This window comes from Parasteatoda tepidariorum, chromosome 3, assembly GCF_043381705.1.
Source record: "Parasteatoda tepidariorum isolate YZ-2023 chromosome 3, CAS_Ptep_4.0, whole genome shotgun sequence".
NCBI lineage: Eukaryota > Metazoa > Arthropoda > Arachnida > Araneae > Theridiidae > Parasteatoda > Parasteatoda tepidariorum.
In genome coordinates this window covers 50,040,826-50,064,386 of record NC_092206.1, presented here as the reverse complement: position 1 = coordinate 50,064,386, position 23,561 = coordinate 50,040,826, and the positions used below count along the sequence as shown (strand labels likewise).

General features: G+C 26.1%; 1 protein-coding gene across 3 annotated transcripts; it reads right to left on the bottom strand.

Moving 5' to 3' along the window:
• Nucleotides 1-701: 701 nt before the first annotated feature.
• Nucleotides 702-21,926, bottom strand: LOC107455384 (cleavage stimulation factor subunit 2). 3 transcript variants are annotated; one of them, XM_071178618.1, is made up of 12 exons: nt 21,786-21,926; nt 15,537-15,615; nt 14,200-14,366; nt 13,575-13,615; nt 12,848-12,955; nt 12,633-12,752; nt 10,062-10,151; nt 9,834-9,873; nt 8,940-9,026; nt 6,158-7,116; nt 2,524-2,637; nt 702-921 (listed from the first exon to the last, which is right to left on the bottom strand). In XM_071178618.1, exons 2-12 carry the CDS (start codon nt 15,581-15,583, stop codon nt 802-804), a joined length of 1,893 nt encoding a protein of 630 aa, XP_071034719.1. In that variant the 5' UTR covers nt 15,584-15,615; nt 21,786-21,926; the 3' UTR covers nt 702-801. The 3 variants fall into 3 exon arrangements, with proteins under 3 accessions (XP_071034719.1, XP_071034718.1, XP_042903294.1); XM_071178617.1 differs by lacking the exon at nt 21,786-21,926 and adding an exon at nt 21,146-21,166; XM_043047360.2 differs by lacking the exon at nt 21,786-21,926 and adding an exon at nt 16,045-16,583.
• Nucleotides 21,927-23,561: the final 1,635 nt, after the last annotated feature.

Below are 23,561 nucleotides of genomic sequence, written 5' to 3'. Positions count from 1 at the left end.
TTTTTTTTTAGCAATAACTGTTAAAGATAAAAAATAAGATGAATTAAGTACCTAGTTCCATATTTGAAATATGATAGGTACAAGCAATAAATCCTTATTTATCTCATTTTCATTATTTATAGTATTAATTTTATAATAACCAATAGCAAACATAAAAAAATTAAACCTTTATAATACAGTTATGTTATTAATAGAACTTCTACCAACAATAACTTGTTTTAATAGTTAAAAATGTCTTTTTTTTAGAATAATGCTTAATAATATACATTCTCAAGTTAATAGGGCATTTTTTTTAATAAAAAATAATAAATAATCTTAACTATAAGGTAGATTCTCTTGAACATGTTTTTCTTTTAAACTTAATCGTTTTTATTGAATATTTTTTTAACAAATGATTTAAATTTTCTTTAAAATATAATATATATTATTACCACAAATTTTTTCTTCACCAGGTAAATGGCAATTTTATAAAAACACTTGTTATGCACAGTGGTCAGAATTAAAACTTAAATTAACAACTGTGAATAAGTCAGAAAACATTTTAGAACTGGTAAAATAATGTTTTTCAAGAAAGAAAGAAAAAGAGTATTAATTTTTTCAAAATTTTAAAGCATATATACCTTATTATGCAGGAAAGGATCAAATTGAACTATTTACACAAACCTACCCATTAATAAGATAAAAGCGCTTAAAAACGAAACTTACATATGCAATTTTATTGTTCCAAAAAAATTAAAAGTAAATTCAAAATAACATATAAGCACAGGTTTATTTACATAAAGTTAGCATTTAAGTTTCTTCTCAGGCAAGTTGGCTTCGAGAAATCTGCTCTTTTAATATTAAAATACTTTGCCTCTGGTCAGGAGGCAGCATCGAAATTTGTTCATCAGAAAGTTGAAGAACTTGCATAATTAGGGCAGCCTGAAAAATATAAAATTGCTAAATACAATAATGAAGTAAAAACAAAAAATAAATATTAAATAAATATCAGTTTTGAGGAAAACATAATTAAATTTTTCAAATGCTGACCTCAAACTTTAGATGGATAGAACATAATAGCTGTACAAATATAATCTAAAATTTTTAATCAAAGATCAATTTTAAAGATCAAAAATACCTAATAAATAAATGAAAGATCCTACTAGAAAAAAAAGAAGAAAAAAAACAGAAATTAACATTTCTAAAATTATGATTTTTAACAACATATCCTGGTATTTTAGAGAATTAAGACACGATGTCCAGTCGTTAAGTGGTTTGTTTTCCAGCTGTGACAAAGGTTTGTGGTACTATCCTCGGTTCAAATTTTAATCAAACTTTTACTATTGTGGTACTATCCTCGATCCAAAGTTTAATCAACCTCTTATAATACCAACCACACTTGGAAACTAAACGCTGGGGGTTTGGTGTTTGTCTAACCACCCAACTTAAACATTTGCTCCTGCACAAAAGTCTTAGGTCAAGAAAACTGAAATAGGCACAGTACACCAAGACCCTTCATAGGCTGTTGCACCACTGCTTTTAGTTTTTCAAGAGATGACTATAATCAAATTACGATTTCTGTTTAATCTTAGAAATTCGAAATGAAACAAATAAAAAGTCCTATAAGTGAAAAGCATAAACAAAACCAAAACTTTAGTTTTTAAATAATAAATCATAAATAAAAACATTCATACTGCCCTAAAATAATAACTTATAACTAATCAATCCTGATACTGACAATGATGTTGCTAAAAAGCTATCAGATGAGGAATGATTAAATTCTATTCATAAAAATCATAAATAGAATAAAACTAGCAGGGAAAAAGTTCGCAAGATTCTTTCCATTCCACTAACAAAAGGGAAATAGCTTATATATGATTGATATTTTTTATTGTATTATTTAAAAAACTTTCTTTTTTCATAGAAAAAGGTTTTAAACTTATGAATTGATTGATATATCATTCTATACATCATCTATTTATTTCCTTCTCAGTAATCATTTCCTTTTCATTGTAATTCCATGTTTCATCTATTGATTTCCTTCTTTATTCTCTTCTCAAAAATAGCTGAATGATTTCTTTTTTCTTCAAAGGATGCTTTATGAAAAATTTATTCTTTTCCTTAGTTAAAATTAACAACTCCTAATGCAAACTGTCACTTATTTAACTGAATATTGGAGAAGATACAGGCAGTTGTGAAACAAAAATTGACAAGAAAAGGAAAGAAAAAAAGAAGAAAAAAAGAAATTTTCATACAATAGTATTTTGCAATGCAAATTTGTGAACATAATGGTTACATTTTTAAATCTGTTGTTTAAGACAATACCATCAGACACAATAAATGTATTTATATCAACATTTTGAAAAACATAATACAGACTCAGGGTTTTGTGCAGACTGCAGATTAGTCAGCCACTCTGAGTCTAAATCAAAGATTGATAATCTTATGACTGTTAAAAACAAATTGGTGGGCTCTAAATTAAGAAGAGTTTTAAGCTTTATGTGCTTTTTAGAAATAATATGTTTAGAGTTGAATTTATCATACCTTCTCTTTATCTTGAGGCATTGATGTTGGAAACATTCCAGGAAGAATATCAGGTGCATTTGAAGGAGCAACAGTAGTTCCAGGTTCACTTTTAATAATAGGTACTCTAGGACCCTAAAAATAAGTATGTATTAAGTAAATGGAACAAATCACAAACCTAATAAAAACACAATAAATATCAAAAAGATTTTACACAAACAAGTGTACTAAGGAAATTTCAGTACAACACACTTTTTAATGATAGTAATTCTTTGGAAACAGCTCATTTTTTTCAATTTAAATTAAACTAAACAATGCGTTTCATATTAGTCAAAAAGTAAAACATTCTCGCATGGGGACTGGTAGACAATGCTAAGTGCATTGCTAGTGGCATTGTAGTCAGAACTTTAAACTCATAGATCTGAAGCTGGGTGAGCTTTCTAACGCTGTCAAGGATAGAACCTGAGTCCTTCAGAATGACAACACAGTGCTTTAACCACTGTACCATCTGACTCTTGAGTAAACTTCACATTTAAAAATCAGGGTTGGCAGGTTTTTGACATGTGACAGTTTTTGACAGTTTAAACCATGGTTTAAACCGTCACGTCAAAAACCTCACTGTCAAAAATGTCAAAAACCTATATTCATATGTGAAATTTAATTAATACATAAAATTTATATATTTTTTATAAAGGATAGTGTTTCTAAATATGTTCTAGAAAAAATAAATTTAAAATTTTGAAGAAACACTTATATTTTGAATAGTAACCAAAATCTTGTACTTTTGAAAGCTCACATCTTTTGTAATATTATGTATTCATTTTCATGCCTTATTGAAAATCTGCAGTGATATTATTAAGAAATTTATTTATAACCAAATTTAGTGTATAGTATAGATTATACTAAAAATTAGACATTTTTAAAGATAAACATTAGCAGTTTTGTACATTAGACATCTTTTAAAGAAAAATCTTTTTAATATTCTTTTAAATCTTCTTAATAATCTTTTTAACATAAGACAATACAAATTTAAGTGCTTTCTGTTAAATACACAGAGTAGTTAGTGTCGATTTACAGTATATTCAGCCTATTCATTTACTATGCTGAAAATTTAGTTTATCCAAATACTTGTGAATTTCATTTTGCTGAATACTATATAGTTTTGTTGAATATCTAAATATTCAGCTGTTGAATAATTACTTCTTGCTTTCAAGATATGCATTATTTGTATTCTTAATACAAGTGGGGGAAAAAAATTAAGAGGTAAAAATTGTTTTAAAATGATAAGTGTAATAATTATAAATAAATATAATAAACAATATGAATTATATTTATCATTATTCACAAATATAACTACTTTTAAATTCAAATTAACATACTGGATAATAAAGATATTCGGTATAACATTAAAAAAAATTTTTATACACTTGTATCAAGTTTGTATTTATACAACATAACTTGTAAGTTCCTTATAAATATTAGTTATATGTTCCTTATATGTCAAAAATGCATAGTAATAAACTTTTAATTTTCTTAAGTATCAAAAAAAAAATTTTTTTTTTCAAAATATAAATATTTAAAAAAATTTTGTGCAAAATTTTTCTGCACATGCATTTGAATATAAATTTCTGAGATTTTAAATCTGTTATTTTACCTTAATTTTAATTAAAAAATATTTTAAAACCTGCTGATTACCTATAGTATAATTAAATTTCAATATAATGCATGGCAACTGTTGGTAGTTTTGAAGTTTATATATTTTTTTTGGCAAACTTTAGTTTTTGACGGGTTTTTGACGGGCTTTTGACGGTTTAAACCAGTATTATACCCTTGTCATGTCAAAAACCACTTTTTGACGTCAAAAACCCAACCCTGTTAAAAATATGACCACTACTTATGGAAATATATGAATATAAATATCAATGTTTTGATAAGCTTTTTAAACAGAATCTAACAGTTTAATTCCTATCATGATAAATTGATAGAAAATGCAGAAGTACAAATAGAAATAATATAAACATATTTAAATTACAAATACTATAAAAAGTGTTCTTATCTTTAAATTTACTATACATAAATTATTATTTAAAAAAAAAATTAAAAAACGCATTAAATATTTGGGTCAGATAAAAATTACACCGAAATTTTGTAACAAATAAAAAAAATCAATTACGTCTTATTCATTCTAAAACGACAAAGCCTAATGTGTTTAAAATATTAAACTTCCTCACTCTACTAAATTTGTTAGAACTCATTTTTTGTCAATTCCATCATTTAAGATATTGCAGACTTTAAAAACACATGGCTCAATTTTAAAAAAAAAACGGGGCAGTTTTAATAATTTTTGTTAAAATAAGTCTTGGTGTCATTTACACTTATTTCAATTTTAGTAACTTTCAGTATTTTAAAAAATTAAAAACTTGGTGTACCAGATATATCACAATAAATCCTTGCAAAGTTTGAATTATTTTTAAAAAAAATTATTTTTAAAAATTTGAATAAGTGTTAATAACAAAAAATCCTAATTTTACAAAAATTATTAGAAATTTTAGAATTTTTTTAACTTTTTTTACAACTTTCGTAAATGGTGGAATTGCCTTATACGATAAAATTTTAAAATCCTTAAATTTACTATGCATAATTTCCAAATTCATTCTTTTGCAACCTCTTTATTTCATTAAAATAAAATATATTAAAGTTTTAATAATTAAAATAAATAAATAAATAAAAATAATAATAATAATAAAAAAAAAATTTAAAAAAAAACAGAAATAGCACAAACATAATATAGAAAAACTTGCACTAACATTTGAACAAAGTAATTCTCGTAAACTTAATTTATTCCATTGGCTGATTTGGAAATATCTACAGAACATATATGCCTCAGTAAGACAAAAAAGGTTTAAGAACCGTGAAAAAATATTTACATCAAAAATTAAAATTTAAAATCTTAATTTCTAGACAGCTTATAAAAATTGTACAAGTCTTATTCAATCAATAAAAAAAAATGTTAAATGCATTTAAAGCTTCCTCACTTTAGATAGAATTCATTACAAAAAAGTGCCCTTTTATTATGAATTAATTATACAAGAGCAAAATCTTAATAGGCTTTTGTGAAATTGAGTAAAAATGCAATTGTAGAAGCACAAAAAAAGTCAAAATTTTTTTATCATTTTTAGATTCAAATGAAAAGTTTTTAATTATTAATATATTAAGGCATACACAACTATGAAATTATTAAGTAACATAACTACCAGTTTACTCCTATTTGGCTGTGAATGTTCAAGATAGTACTTAGACTCAAAAGGGTAAGAATTAATAAAGTATTGTATTTGAAAAAATTAATGTAAAAAATAAATTATTCAATTTTCTTCTCAGATCTACAAACTAAGATTGAAAATGAATAAGTTTTATGTTTAAAGGAAAATATGTAAGTTTCATCTTAAATTTTCAAAAGTAAATGAGCAATTAAATGCCAAAAAAAATTAAAAATTTTATAAATTTGAAGATTAAATTTTTTGTTAATTTTGACAACTGTATAGAATTATTAAGTATGGTCTGATGTTTATCATAATACATAATAAAAAAAGCAAATAAAAATAACAATGAAAAATCTTAAAATATGTTTTTAAAAATATTGTTAAAATGAACATACTGCAGGTAATCTAGAAGCAGATGCTGAAGCACCATCTAATATTGGTGGTTTACGAGGATCTTCAATTGGAGCAGGCTTAACTCTCGGATCAGAGCCCTGTCGAGCTCTAGGATCCGAATTAGAAAGTCCACGAGGATCTCCTTGCAACATTCTGGGGTCTGCTACTCCACTCATCATCCTGGGATCTGATCTTCCTTCCATTGCACCAGCTTTAGGATTTTGAGCAGAGGAGATTCTTGGATCAATCACTGGTCCTACTCTTGGGTCTGGCAACTGGCCACGCATTGCTCTGGGATCGGAGGAGTTTAAGGATCTAGGATCTAGATTTTGCAAAATTCTAGGATCAGGATTTGCTGCAGCTCTGGGATCAGAATTTGGCACTGTTCTAGGATCATGACTAATCATAGTGCGAGGATCGGTACCAGACATTGCTCTAGGATCAGAAATGGACATTGCTCTAGGATCTGAAATGGGCATTCCTCTTGGATCTGAAATGGGCATCCCTCTTGGATCAGAAACTGGTATTCCTCTAGGATCTGAATTAGGCATTGCTCTTGGATCAGAAACTGGTACTCCTCTAGGATCTGGAAAAAGCATACCTCTTGGGTTGGAAGCAGAAATTCCCCTAGGATCTGGAACAGGCAATCCTCTAGGATCAGGAACAGATATTCCCCTTGAATCAGGACCTGTGATTGCTCTTGGATCTAAGTTTGAAAGACTTCTAGGATCCATACCAGGCATTCCTCGTGGGTCAGGGCCAGATATTCCTCTAGGATCAAGTACAGGCATAATCCTTGGATCTTGCATTTTAGAATTAGGTCCTTGCAGCATTCTAGGATCAATACCCGCACGAAATCTTGGATCGAATAAATGGTTATTACCTTCTGGGATAGGCAAGTTTCTCATATCAGAATCTCTCATTGGTTGTCTCATATCTTGATCAATGTTCATAGAAAAACCTAAAAAAAAAAGAGAAAGAGAACACCAAACTATAAATTATTATTTAAGAAATGTATTATTAAAATAAATATTATTAAAGATTTTCATTGCATATAAATAGTTTTCATATATTCTTCTATTTGTTTTCAAAATAATAAAAATAACTCTGTTCAACAGTTTTTCTTGTGATATTTTAGCTTTTCACATTCTTAAAACTTAACCTTTTATTGTTTTCTCAAGAAAATTATCCATAATTAAATGAATGTGAATAAAATTTAAGTACTATTTATATAAAGTGTAACATCAATATCCAAAATTTCTGCCAGCAAAAAAAAAAATACAAAAGAAAGATTTTTCTCTCTATTTAAGTAGTTATAAGCAATGGCATAGTCAAAAAGGGTTCTTAGAGGTTAATCTCCCTTCCCCAGAAAACAGTTTTAAAAATTAAATCAGTTTCCGATTTGATCTTCCTTCCATTACACCAGCTTTAGGATAATTATAGAAGCTATACCATGCTAATAAGAAACATAATAAAATAACAGTAACAGCAAACACAAATTTCACATCAATCTAACAGTATTTAAAACAATTTCAAACATTTGAGAATTTTTAGCTTTAATTTTGAGGTATCACATTTCTGTGATACATCACTAGTTAGGAACTGCATAATGACATTTGAAATAGGGTACAATTTTTCCAATTATCAGAAAATGCAAACGGCTTAGTAAGAAAGAGAATGTAAGAAAAATAGAATAGTATGAGGCTGATAAAAAAAAGCCAGTAAAAAAAAAAGCCAGTTATGTATGATTCGAATAAAAGATAAAAATTTAAATTTTAAAACAAAAGTACAAGATTTATTCAAAATGATGCTTAGAATATATTTTTACAAATTGGTAAATATTAACCTCACTAATTGTCTCTCCTCAACTTATAATTTATAGAAATTATTCAATAATTAAATTTAAAAGTAGTTTAATGTTTAAAAATTTTCTTATTTAAATTACCATGAAATTAAAATTTATGAACAGAATTAACAATTTTACAGTCACACCCAGAAATATTTTCTGCTGGATCACAGGCCATAAATATTAATATAAAATTATTATAATGAAGCAGTACACAACCCTTAATAGCACAAATGGCATAGATTGTTCTTTCATATTAACTTATTAAACAAATTACATATTAAACAGATTAACTTATTAAACAGATTCCAAAGATGTACTTAATATCTACTACTATTTAAAACTTATTAATTTCCCTATCTCCTTGAATATTTGAGGAAATGATGCCTAAAAAATGATGATACAATTGCTTCTTATAAGAAAACAAAAGAACTTGCATAAAACTTTCTCAAACTTCTTGAAGAAATTAGACTATTACTTGTGTACATTTAGATTAATCAAATCACATTTTTTAAAAAAAAACGATGTTCGAAAAAAAAGAATGTTCTGCAAAATTAAACTGTTTATAATTAACTCTTTTTATAAAGGTAGAAATTTATAGTATGTTACCAAAATGCACCATTTGTGAAACTAAATAAGGATTTCCAACATTTAAATATTAATCTAAAATTCAGTCCTTTAATTACTTATTTATCTTTATCTTATTATCTTATTATTACTTATTTATCTTAATTCATAAATCTTTGAACTTATATTAACAGAAAACAAAGTAATTGTAGGACATAATTATTTTTAAAAAAAGTAAATGTAGGCATTCACCATCTTTTTAATAATTTTTAGAAAGAACCCAATATCACAACTCTAAAGGAGAAAAATCTATTGATTTTTCTCCTTTAATGAAAGATAAAAATTACGTCATGAAATAATACAGAACAAACCTTTAGCCATCATATTAGATAGCATACTGGGAGGTACTAATGCAGGTGTTTGATTTACAGCAGGAGGATTAGACTGCACAGGTATTCCTACAAAAAAGCATAAGGTTATTAATAGCAGGGGCAAAACCAAAGGGGGAATCATGGGATTAGCAGAAAAACCTCTATAAATTCAAAAAATCTTTGAAATTTTAGGTAACTACTCATTTTTTTGCATGTTTACAAATTTTCAACAATAATTTAAATCTTTTTTATACTGTGATGAACGTGTAATAAATTGGTATCTCCTAAATTTAAGTGTAACTTCATGTGAAGGAAAAAATGGGAAAATTTCTTATCTCAGTTATGTAACAAACCAATAATATTCCATAAAGAGAAGAGGTATATAATGGTTGTAAAACCACTGGCGATTTACTAATCAACTAGTTGATTAGTAAAATTAATTTAAAGCAATTATATTTTTTAAAATCTATTTTCAATTTTTTCAGTTGCAAGTAGAGAAAAACTGATTAACTTCCTCAAACTTTAGAAACAGGATTGAATTTTTGTTATCAAAAACTTATTTTTGACATGCCAATCAAACAAAACTGTTTTAAATCATCAAACATCTAGGTTCAGACATGAGAATATCATAATAGAAAGAATGCAGTGTAATAGCATAAAATCCCAATTACATTAAATTGAGTGCGTATTAAAAATTTATTTTATTACAAATATAAACTTAAAATGTTTACTTGGTTTCAAAAATGTTGAATGTGAGGTTTCGAGCATTAAATATCTGACAAAGGGTTTTTGACATGACAATTCATCCACGATTAAAAATGTCAAAAATTTGTCAACCCCGATGAGTAAAATATAACAGTTCCTAATAAAAATTATAGTAAAGAATCTATTTACCTCCAGGGAAGAAAGCTGTATTTGTTTCCATTGCATTAGTCTAAAAATTAAAAATTATATACATTATTCAAGAAAATGAAAATTACACATAACAGCAAACAGTTTAAAGATTGTGCTGAATAATGCAGTTGACATGCAAACTGATACTGCTATTCACTGTTAAAAATTAATTATTTTCCAAACATTAGCTTCAAAATGTGGACAATTTAAAGCATTAATACAACTTACGGGAGGTGCATCTCCGGGAACAGCAGCTGCTTCTGAAGCTGGTGCATTATTCGCAGCAGTTGGAACTACTAATGGCCTGTCAAGTATTTTCTGAAAAAAGAAGTGAAAAAAAAACTGATGAGAAATCTGTATATGCAAAAAAAAGAATAGAGTCACTTTATTTTAATATTTGATAGAATTAATAGCCTTCTTTTAAGTTTTGTTGTGAAATGTATCTAAAAATACAAGTTTTAAAAACATATACAATTTCACTAGATAAAGATATTTTTAGTTCCTTTAATCTTGATGATGATTTATGAAGAATAAGACTCTTCTTTCATATTCTAAAACAGTACAAATATTATTTAAGATTATATTTTCGTTCTACAAAAATTGTCACTTTCACTTAACAAAAGGCAAAGAGAAAAAAAAAATCTTGAAGAAAAAATCTAAAGTTTGAAAGTTTACATTAGTCATTTACTTGCAGTCTAACTAATAAATCATAGTGTAAAGAATGATATAAAAGCTTTTAGCTGCCAATATTAATTTCAATTAATGTGTTGACAGAATTTTGAAAGAGATATCTCCAATACCTTTTATTATATGTTATGTTGTATTATATAAAATAATCAACGAAGCAATAAAAAGAAAATAAATTAAAATATTATTTTAAAAAAAGATTAGCAGGCCTTTAGATGAAGGAGAAACTTTTAAAAGGTAATTGGTGAATTTCTTTTTTTGTCCAATGTACCATTACATAAAAGGAGGCTTTTTAATAATACATACAATAAATACATATTTTAATACACCTTTTTTAAGCAATTCTGTTGAGCAAATATTTTTAAATATATTTTCATTGTATTTTTATTTTATATTTCTTTTTATTATTTTTATTTTATTATATTTTTATTATATAATATTCTTATTTTTAAAAAAAAAATTACACACTTATGGTATTATTTTATATTAGTTTAATTTTTCACTAAGGTAAACTCTTTATTTTTGAAAGCCACTTTGATAAAAATTTACAGTTTAAAAGCTAAATCAAAGGTTTTATTTTAATCATTTTAGTTATGCAGTCACATAACAAAATTAATAACCTTTGATTCTGGAAGCTGGATGATTTGTACACATTTTCTCATACCTACATATAACAAATTTTAACATTTTTTATGAGTTGTTTCCTTTAATCAATTATATTTTTTATGTAAGTATTAAGTTTGGTCACTTAATATATATAACCTTTTACTACAAAAACATGTAAATGGATTGAAATATGCTCTTAAATATTCAATTTTACAGTGAGTTGTCAGTAGTCACTACAGATCTAAAGTTATCAATGGTCATTTAAATTACCACTGAATCTTGAAGCATCAAATACTTTTTAATCACCAGTGAGAACTAAAACGATGCCAATTTAGTGAAGATTATTTAAATTTTTGATTATTTTTAATGAAATTCTTCAACTTTGAGTCCTGAATAAAATCTATGAAAGCCACATAAAATGTGTAACAATTAGCATCCATAAATAATATTCACTCCTATTTTTATATAAAATACATAAATGTAAATCTAATATAACAATTACAACAAAGTTGTTATACATTCAGCCTGAGCAAATATATCATTTATATTTGTTATAGCCTTTAGAAGATGTATATAAGATAAACATAAGGCTTCTTAAGGCCAAGTTAAGCTAAAAACCCCAGAAAAAAATATTTACATTACAAATTCTTAACATTTGTTTTCAGGAAACGCTTATGCTATAGATTTTTAAGAATCAAAATAAACAACAAAAAAATTCTTTTTCTTCAAATAAAAAAAAAAACATTTTGTTTTTCAACCTAAAAAAATTTTTTAGGCCTTTAATCTTCAAGTTAAAGATTTAATATCTGATAAATGACTGAAAAAATTATTAAGTCAATCTTAATACAGTAGAACCTTGATTAACTGAAATAATGGGACTGACACAGATCACCAAAGTAATTAATTACATCAATAAACAGTAAAGTTCCTTTTTTGATAATAACATACTTCTATTTTTTGCAGTAGAGTAAGCCATGATAGTCAAATTAAACTACACACTATGAATAATGAAAAGAAAAATGAAACAATGAAAATAACAATTTTAAAATTTCTTTAGCAAAACAAAACCAATACTGTCAATTTCTCTAACTCACAATATGTTTATTTAAAGATATAGACACAAAGTTTACATTAGAAGATAAAAAGGTTAGAAATAATGAATATAAAAAAAAATTTATTGTGGGCTTTATTATGGCAGTGTGTTACTGAAAAATGAAACATAAGAGTGCATGTAAACAACAACAAAAAAAACTTTGGGATCAAATTCTGTTCTTTGAAATCTTGGATAAAAGAGATTCTACTGTATGTATAAAATATTAAAATGCACCATAATAACATTAATAAAATATACTTTTACTAGAATATTAAAACAATATTTATATTGATACAATTTTAAACAATTTTCAATTTGAATACCAATTACTAGATGAAACTTTATATTAATAATTTAGCAACAAAACAAAACAAAATAATTTTAATCAAATGAAATTTCTCTGAAGTACTCACAAGAGCAACTTCAGGGTCAACTATGTGCATTATCACTTGAGCTTGAAGCAAAGCATATGCGAGTTGGGGATTCTGAAGAAGTAAATTTCGAGCTTCATGAGGATTGTTTTCGATGCACATCTAAAAAAAATTATAGTTCATGTTAGGAAATTAAAACTTGATTTAAATTATGAGCTATAAACACAACTTCCAAAAAGACAGACTTAAATACATACTTTCATTTGTTTCATTAATTCAAACATTTGCTCTGGCGGTAGACTTGCCACAGCTTTTGATATTTCTTCAGGAGCTTTTTCAGTTGTAGCATCAAGTGCTATATTTTCCTGGAACAGTATGACCACTTGAGTTATTAAAGAATAATAAATTTTTAAAATTTTATCTACAACAAAATTTTAACTCTTAATTGCTCTTTAGAAAATAGATGTTTAACTCCAAAAATTCTTATTTATTTCCTCTTAACCGTACAGCATAAAAAAGAAACAAATAATGTGATTCTAAAAAATAAAAACAATTGTGATTAGAAATTTTTAAAAAAAATTATAACTGAAAATTTTGAAATAATATATCAAAATAATTCAGTTACAATATAATATTAAAAATAATATCTACTGTTTAAAGTGAACTCAAATTCATGAAAAAAAAAGTAATGTTTTTTTTCTTTCATGAGTCGAAAGAAATTAGTCACTTAATTATTCAAAACTTACGAATCTCGTGTATAAAATTTTATGAGTAATGTAAAAAGAAACTCCAAGTAGATAATATGGCATTTACATAGTACTGTTATGAATGTATTGTTATGAATGGAGAGTAATTTTGAAATAATTGTAGCAATAAATTTTATTCATTTCTACATGCTTCATTCATAATGAAATATGTACCTTTACAGCTTATTCAAAAAGAAAATAAACGAAAAGGGAAAAAGAATTAAAATACTTTACATACAGTATCCATTTTTGATATGCTAAGTCCACCTTGAAGAAAATCTAAGTAAAAAAAAAAAAAAAATAGTTTTTCAACAAAGAGTGAAAGAAAGTTGTGGAAGTCAATAATATATTAAATATTTAAGATATATCCGAAACTTGTAATAGCTTTAAAAAATGGTGCTGTTATACTAAAAGGAATTTTTGCAATAAGTAAATTTAAATGAAAATTCTCTTATCACATAAATATATTTTTAAATAACTAAAAACAATTTAATAACTATGAAAAATTTCATACAGTGAATTACTAAAATTCAAAAATTAAATATGTTATGACATAAGAAAAGTTTTAACCTTTTGAGCATAATAGAAATTGAAAATTCTCTTATCGCATAAATAAATTTTTGAATAACTTAAACCAATTTAATGACTATGGCATATCTATAATTAAATAGGTTTTGGAAAATGTTAAAAAAAAATATTAATCTATAGAGCATTTAACCTAGAAATAACCTGCTTACTTTCCAAGATTACAAACATATTTACAACAATGTTATAAAATATAAGGGTAATGGAGAGCAAATTTACACAAATTTTTAACGCTAGGTTATGCTAATATTTTTAAAATAAAAATTAAAAGGTCTTACTTTCTAGCTCTTCTTTACTTTTACCACTTGCAGCAGAATCAACTTTTATCAGTTGGCCTCTAAAAACAAAGTCATTCAATGCATGAATGGCTCTTAAAGCCATTTCTGGGTTTTCATATTCACAAAAGGCATATGCTATTTGGTTAGCAGAACTTTCATTAAAAAATCTGAAAGTAAATAAGTTCAGGAATATTTTTATAACAATGCAATTGAAATAGAGAATAGATATAAAAAAAGATCCATAAAATAAAATTACATCTTAATAATTTCTATGACAAAAAAAAAAGAAAAAGATTTAATAAATTTTGAATAACTTCAATATAACTTTGCTTCTAGCTCTGTAATTTAACTGATAAAATAGATTTTTGAAATAAAATTTTAAATTTCTTTTCCCTGTTTAATAGCATTTATGAACAAATTAAAACTAATCATTTTTTGCTGAGTTATTAAATTTAAAACATTTGTTTTAAACATTAAATTAAAAAAATGTATTTAAAACACTTTTTTTAAATTACTTTACCTATCCCTTTCAAAATTAAAAAATTACTAGAGATTACAAAATTAAATTAAAAGTACTTAAAGCGTAACTAATCTTTCAGTCAGAAAAACAATCTCATTTTCTGTACAATAACAGTGTCTAACAAGCAGTTGTTTTCCACTTTAGTAACAGATGGCTATAAATTTGCAAAAACCTAATTTTTTTTTACTATTATAATATCAACTATAAGAAATAAGTTCTTTTTCTATAGTTGTATAATTTTTGTGAATGTTCTCAACATTTAGTTTTGTACATAGTAAAATAAGTAATCGTTTGGCCAAGACTTCAAAGCTTGTAATCATATTCAAAGCTCTAAATAAATTATTTCTTTTTATTCTTTTAAACATTTTAGATAATGGTTCTTTTAGATTTTAAAAAAAAAATAAGAATGTGTCTGAAAAACAACATATAGTAAGCAATTCTAAGATTTAAAAAAAAAAATTAAAAATAAATGCTTTAAACAACAAAAACAATGTTTTAAACACACAAAAAAAAACTTTATTTTCTAAAAAATAATTGATTTTTTCAACTTCGATTTTTGACACTATATAGAAAGTTTTATCCACTCGGTGTACAAACTAGATGTCGGTGTACAAACTAGATGTAATAAGTTTATTTATTTATTTTTTTTACATTCCATTGGTTTTTCTCTCAAAAATTATATTTTTTTCCCAAGATACTAAACTACATGGTAAGCTCAAAATATAGTGTCTCTGATTATGGAATTCTATTATACTTGGAAATCACTAATCAAGCAATAAAAATTACTCAAAAAAGCCAGTAAATAAATTATACCCACCTAAAGTCAACAATTGATCCAAACTCTCTCAATAAAAGAGTCAGCATGTCTTCAGTGGTATCTACAGGGATATTACCCACTGAAAGAAAAAAATAAACTTATAGAAAGTAAAATATTTCCTCTAAATTTGAAATATACAGTCAACATGTGTTGTACTAAAGCTTGATAAAAATAAAATTAATCTAAGTAATATTACTATAAAGTAAGTGCATGAAACAGTATTTCATGGCTAAAAATACTAAATAAATTTGTACTAAATCCTTAATTAATTGTTTAAATTAATAAATTTCAAAAACACTTAAATTAAGAACAATCAAAAATAAAACACTTGTTTTATATTATGCAAATAATAATAGGGATAGCCAACTTCGTTCAAAAACATCTAGATAAAAAATATATAATTTGAGCTAAAGCTGATTTAAAAAATAAACCAAAAAAAGTAACAATGACAAGTTTTAGTTGGAAAAAAATGGTTTACATGACCATTTAAATTTAATATAATACATACTAGGACTAGTAATACATCAAAAGCATTGATTTTATGCAATCGTTTTTGAACCAATGTTTCTACTGGCATCTTTCTTCCTTTTTTTAAAAGCACTGGAAATTACGATTTTGCCACAATGTGTACAGTGTTTTCAGATGCATTAGAGACAGTAATGCATCCTGATGCATTGCTACACGCATGATGATGAGCATTGTTCCCGATAGTACATCGATGGTTCCAAGCAAATGAAGAGAGACTCCTGATTAGATAGCTATGACCTCAAGGCCATGCAAAGAGAATTTTCCTACAATTATAAATTAACAGATATTGCAAAGGTGAGTATCATCATCTTTCCCCATGTTTTTTCCATCATTACTCATCAAGCAGCAGAAATACACATTTTGCTGTTACAATAAATCTTGGTGTGACAGAGAATTGAAATGCTATCGAATCTCTCAGCTTTCCAGACATGCTTTTTTATCTTCAATTTGTGAAAATTCTATGATGTTGATTTTTTTAAACCGCTGTTTCTTAACCGCTATTTTGCAGGCATCCACATCTTTAACTATTGAGAAATAATAATTATTGTTAAAAAATATAAAAAATGCAATACTATAATGAAATAGTGAGTTCACTTAAATTTATACATTTTAATGGAAGTAAATATTATAATGCTATTAAAATATTAGGTATAAGATTCTAGACTTTTCTTTTCAATTTGTTAGTCGTTTTGAAGAATAAATTGGGAGTCGTTTTAAAGAGATCAACTGTAATGTATGTAGGAACAATTTTGACAATAAAAAAGTGATACTAGTTATTTAAAAGTGATATTTTTACAGAGTTTTCATATATAATGTAGAAAATTTCATATTCTTATTTTAGTTTTTGAAAGTGTAGATCTTTGCCCGGGGGATGGCTACGAGTTATACTTTTCGAGTTGCTCCCTTTCTGTGATGTTTTTTTTTTTTTTAATTTNAGTATTTAAATGACATATGCTTTATATACATATTTTATTCACTTAAGTTATTTCTTGTTTAAATATATATTTTACACATTTTATTTTCATTATGTACTTATCATTTAATAACATTTAACATTACATATCTGAAAACTAAATATACGATGTATCTGAAACCATATGGACATACAATGCCATCTTATGGAAGAAATTTTATTTTTTATAACATTCCGAAACGCCGACACAAATGAGTGACGGCCAGGGGTGAAAGAGAAAACGCTCTGGCACGCAGGTGTGTCGACGGGGAAGTGAGCGTGTTTCTTGCTGGCACGTATATGTGACAGTCGGAGCGAAAGGGTTAAACCAGGTTCGCTACTAAAAACTCATTTAAAATGTGCCCTAGTTTGAATTTTAAACAAGTTTCCCTCTAAAAAAAAATTAATGTATTCAGTCAATAAATTATTGAAATAATTTTTTAAAAATTGGCATGCAATAGAAAAACTGACAGAAACAGGTTTTTAAAAAAAACATGTAAGATGGCACGGCTATGCATTATTTTAAGTCTTTCATAACTGCTATCAATGTTTTTTTTTAAAAATTATACTTGAAAATCGTAACAATATGACTAATACTCATGTGTGAATGAATAACAATATAACCAAAACAAAATATGACATTTAGTTGATATGAATAATTCACTTTTAACCTTTCAATTCTTTTCAACTTATAACTCTGTTTGTTGCAGCTTTTTCTTCATGTGAGAAAAGAATTTTCATTCATAAGTTTGTAAACATGTTTGTTAAAGCATAAGTTTGTTAAATTCTTTGTTGCCAACGCAAAGAAGTGTGGACTTTCTCACCTTTTAAGAGAATATATATATATGCAACATAAAAAGCTTCTATTAATCTTTTTATGTTAGTTTCTTCGCTATAAAACAACTCCTATTTTATTACTAATTAATTATTCAAATAGAAATGCTTTCTCACACTTTCAAAAGCCACATCCTGTTCTTAAATCCATTTTTGGCCCAATTATGCATAAATTTAAATAAAGACATTTTCCCCTTTAAACTTCGTGAGAATCGCTCGAACTATTTCTTAAACCAATAGTAGTATCTAAGATTTCTCTCTTTTCCCTAAATACAAACATTTTCGGATTTTCCCTACCAGAAAGACTGATCGTTCATGGAGATCTACACTTCTCTCTTGCCACTCAACAAAGTATGACATAAATAAATTTCTTTCGTTTTCATTAAAATCCTGTGTCTGTTTTCCTGCACGGTCCGACTGCATCATTTTACATTATATATATACAGCATGGAAAAAAATACAGAATAATGAAAAGAGATGCAGAAAATTATTAAAATAAAAATTCTAATAAAAATTGGGGGGGGGGGAAAGATATAATCTTTTCATTAGCTCACATGATTATACCTGCAAAAAGGAGTGTTTTCTAACATTGTATCAATATAGCCAAAGCAAAATATATCAATACTATAGTGTGAGGAGCACTCAGAATTTTTTTTTTTTTTTTTTTAACAAAATCGAACACATTAAGTATTAAATATCACGTTAAAACGGAAAATAAAAAATAAAAAAAAATAAAAAAACGAAATCTATAAAGCGGGTAGCGAATTCAAATAAACTTACATGTAAATTTCCAAGAATTATTTAAAACATTTTCGTAATAAGACTTTGTTCTGTTTTTCCGAGTTTTCAATAAAACGTAACGGAAAAACAGAACAAAATCTTATTACGAAAATATTTTAAATAATTCTTGGAAATTTTCCCGTACGTGTAAGTTTATTTGAATTCGCTACCCGCTTTATAGATTTCGTTTTTTCTTTACATTTTATTTTCTGTTTTTTACTTGATATTCTATCGATCGTATAGGTCCTGAGAAATCAAATTTTAAATATCTGACTCTTTTGAAATTAATTTTCTCAGGAATTATTCAACCGATTTAGCTCAATTTTTGTATTTTGCCATGTAAAATTATGTTCTTTAAAATAATACAAAAAATCGTATAAAATTCAAAATTTTTTCGACCATTATTAAATAAAATAATAAAAAATGATAAATCTTAAAAATAAGGTTATATTTTGCATGTGATTACCTTTGGACAAACGAATTTTATAATTGTGTGCGAAAATTTATCAATTCACTTGAAAAGTTTGCGATATATAGTGAAATATGAAGAAAGTAAAATTAACATTAAGGGATCAAAACTTTGGACTGCTCTCCTGACAAACTATGGGGATTATGTTTCCCAGCGATTGCGAGTACCTCCTATATTTTGGGGGTCAGAAATCCAAATCCGTCGAAAAAAAGGCATATTCATTGAAAGAAAATACGCTTTTTTGTCTGATTTCGTATTTTAAAATATCGTCTGCACTTAGAAGTCACCCCGTCGAGCCATTAAGATTGAGTCCTAGAAAGTGAAGATCCGATCATTAGATCAAAAGTTATTCAGAGTGGTCACTTTTTTTCTTTTTTTTAAAAAAAAATGTGGATCCCTAAATTTTAATCTTAATTTATGCGTATTTAGTCGTATCTCAAGAACTTTTCAAGCAAAATGAAAAATTTTTAAAAACGATTATAAAATTCGTTAATCTGAAGATAACTTAATGCAAAAAAAATAACTTTTAGTAAGTATTTATTTATTTTTAATTATTATTTATTTTTATTATTACTTATTTTTTATTATTATTTTATTTAAGAATAGTAAAAAAAAAGGTTTAATTTGTTCACAAAATAAAAAATTAAGTCGAAATGGTTGTATATTTCCTGAGAAATCAAATTTTAAAAGTACGACTTTTATTTTGCTCACTGTGCATCTTAATTAGTAGTATTTAAAATTTATTAGAAACAAAGCTAAATTTTTTAACTCTCTCTACTTTCTTTAGGTTGTTTGACTAACTTGACAAAAATTTTTAAAATATTTGAAACTTTTCCTGCTCGACGCTATTCGAAAATTTCAGATTTCTACAAAAAAAAAAAAAAAAAAAAAAAAAAAAAAAAAAAAAATTGCTGTAAAATATCAAACAAATGAACTTGCTCTGTCTTCCGATTGCGATGATTACCAGAAATAATGTAATAATTTCACTTTAAATAGAAGTTCTTTTTTATTATTTTAAGTAATCCTAGTTTAACAACTCTGGGTTCTACGCATCGTTAACCGTGCATGAACGAAATTGTCGGATTATAATCCACACATTGTAGATGTTTCCACTGTCGCTGAAATTAAAGTTGTGTTACGCGAAAAATGATTATATCATATTAACCGTTTTCCTCAGAAGCAGAATACAGTGAACTCAGTTTAGGAAGGCATAGTTTATAGAGGCTACGTGACATAACGTTTTAACAAATAAAGCTAAAATTTGTACATTTAATGTAATATGTTTTTTGTTATTATGGTTTAACTTTTATGAGCATTTTCTATCAGCCACATGAATAACTTTTGATCTAAGGATCGTGAGCTTTACCCAATAAATTACTTTCTTATTGCGAAGATTCCAAGTTTTTGTGTAATATAAAAAAATAAAATTCTTTTTTTGTCCTAACAAACAAAAACATACAAAAAAATAACTTTAAACTGTTATTTGTAATCAAACTTTATAACAATTAAACAAATTAATTATTAGATTTAAAAATTTTAGAAATTCACATCAAGTTAAGAGTTCATCTCAGACAGAGTTGGTTTTATTTTTTAGTTAACCAATGGAGCATTATGTGAACGAAATTTTTACTTTTATTAATTTTACTAATTAATATTTTTGAATGTTTTTAATCCGTTTCATTCATTGAAATGTGCTCCATTGAATCTAATTACCAAAATTTAAGGTTGGAAGTAGAACTCGAAAAAATTTTAAAAATTTTTTACAGCATAAAAATATAACATTTGGTAAGTTTAACAAAATATATTTCAATGAATATAAAATATTGAAAAATATTAATTAGTTTCTTATTAAATAAGAAAATTGTGATTGAAGTATTCTTCTTTAACATTAAGAAAGCTTAAATTCCTTTTCTGTTTAACCTTTAAGCAGCTTAAATAAAATAAAAAATTAAAGGATATAAAAAAGAAAACTTAAAAAAAAAATTTAAAAAAATAATTTATTTTTATGAAAGGAAAAAACTTATATAGGGAAAAGAAATGACGTACTGACTGAAAAGGGAAACAATTATCAAAAAATTCTATTAACTCTATCTTCATTTTTAACAGAGATTCCCAATTTTTTTTCGGGTACAGAACCCTGAAAGGTCGAGCTTCCTTTGGCGGGACCCCGACTGAAATAAAAAGAAGCTCATTAGCAGATGAAAATTTGGTAGGAAAAAAAAATGAAATTAATTTTAAAATATTTATTGGGAAGAAGGAAATTTATTAATTGTTTCATTAATAACTGCTTTCAAATTTGGTTTTATACAAACATTCATATGCCAGCTGTGACGTTTTGCCTAGTAGTTTTTGGCGTTACTTAAGTCGCATTGAGTAAAATAAGTTGAATTATGGTTTTTAAAAAAAGGAACTGTTTTAATCTGTTAGAATGATGATCGAAAAGAAATTATTCTTTATTCATGAATTTGGTTATTTTATTTCACGTTTTAAAGTTCGATAAGAAATACTTATGCATCAATAAGATGAAATAATTATGGATTTTTTTTTTAAATTTTATCAGTCTATTTTTCATTGAATAATTTCATAAAAATAACCAAAATATTAAATAAATAATAAATTATTGGTTTGTCAATAAAAAGTTTCAGAAATGATTACTGGTTTGAAAAAAAAAAGAGTCTTAACTCACGGAAAATCTGTCATCTTTCCGCGGAGCCTTAGGGTTCCGCTGAACACCTTTTGGAAACCGTTGATCTATAGAAATGCAAACATGTGCATTCTTCTTTAATGCTTTCTATGCAATGTTTCTTTCTTTTCAAATATAATTCTCCCGTTAACACGGTATCTTTTTCCTATAAATCTAAATCTCATAACAATCAAAAAATACTTTTTCCGACTTTCTTTTCCAGTAGTTTATTGCATAATTATTTTATAGTGCACAAGTGCAAAGATGTCCCTATCCATACTTATCAGCGGCGGGTTGCCTTTGAACTGTGTAATTTATTGCTTCTATTTACCTGTCAATATTTACTAAATTGTTCTATATTCTTCTCACAATGTTTATTTCTTTGATAAGCCGCTTTAGCCACAGTCATATCATTCTTTCTTTAAGATGATAGCACAGCACTTGTGCTTTACAATACAATATGTTTTTTTGTTGCTCGACGCATGTTCTTACTTTATTCTTCTTTATTACATTTTTAAATTTTTTGTTAAAGTATTAAGAATCCCTTCAATTCGGAATTAATTGAGGAGATAGACAAACCAAAGTCAAACTAATATAGATATTTTGTATAGTCTTATGTAAACCGTAACGCAAACTTATGCACTTTAATTATAACTTCATGCGCAGTAAATCTCAAATTGCGTTAACTTTTTTAGGGAACAATAGCTTTTGCAAAATTCTAAATCTCTATTTTAACTTAAAATAAACACGTTATTATAAAGAATACAACTGTCTATTATTTACTTAATCATCCAAAGTTGTTAAATTTGAGAAAAAAATATTGTTGGCATAATGACGAGCTACAATTAAATTTATTCTTCCTAATGTCAAAGTGTAACAAAGCACTACATCCATATTATTTTTAAGATTTAAAATAAGCTTTTAAATATGGTTCAGTTTTCAAACTATTTCTAAAAATAATTTGTTGCTCAAAAAGTGAGAAATGTTACCAAAAAGTTAAATAAAAAGTAAGATTGATCAAAATTGAAAGAGTGATCGAATTGGGGAAAATATGATATTTAGAAGTAACATTGTAAGAAAGTTTATTCCATTCTGATACGCGTTATATCGAAGTAATTGCAAACATTCGTGGCAATTTGAAATGAAATGAAACACAACACATTTCCATTAAAAAATTATTTATTTATCAGTAATGTATTTTCCAACACATTTCCTATAACTGTCATTTTTTATTTCCCTTTACACATTTTTGATTTCCTTCTTTGCATAAAAATCTGCTTATTTATTTATTTCTTTTCTTTTTCTTCAAAGCCGTAAGGACGGTTTGTCCTTCTTCTGCAGGACGAATTTTTCCAAAACAAAGTAAACGAAAATCAGATCTAATAAAGTCACATGATTACGGAGAATTTTTCCTTTTAACATCTTATAAGTTTTGTTGTAACGACACGTGGTTAAAGAAGTTGAAATTTTCATTGATCAAATCTGGATGACTAAATAGTGAGTGCTCACGGTACTTCTCCGTAATTCTGATTGTTGATTACATTCTTCTACAATTTTTTGGGCCATGCATAAGACTTTTTTCTTCCTTTAATATAATCTAATTGGATACAAGCAAACTTTTGCAATAACTTGATACAAAATGAGCTTCATTTTGGAATTGATTGACAGATCTTACGACTCAAACCACAAACTTACTTGAGGACCTTTTTTCTAATGATTTAGCAAAAACAGTATCATTTTTTTTAATGTCCAATAGCCCATCAGAATATTTTTTTTTCA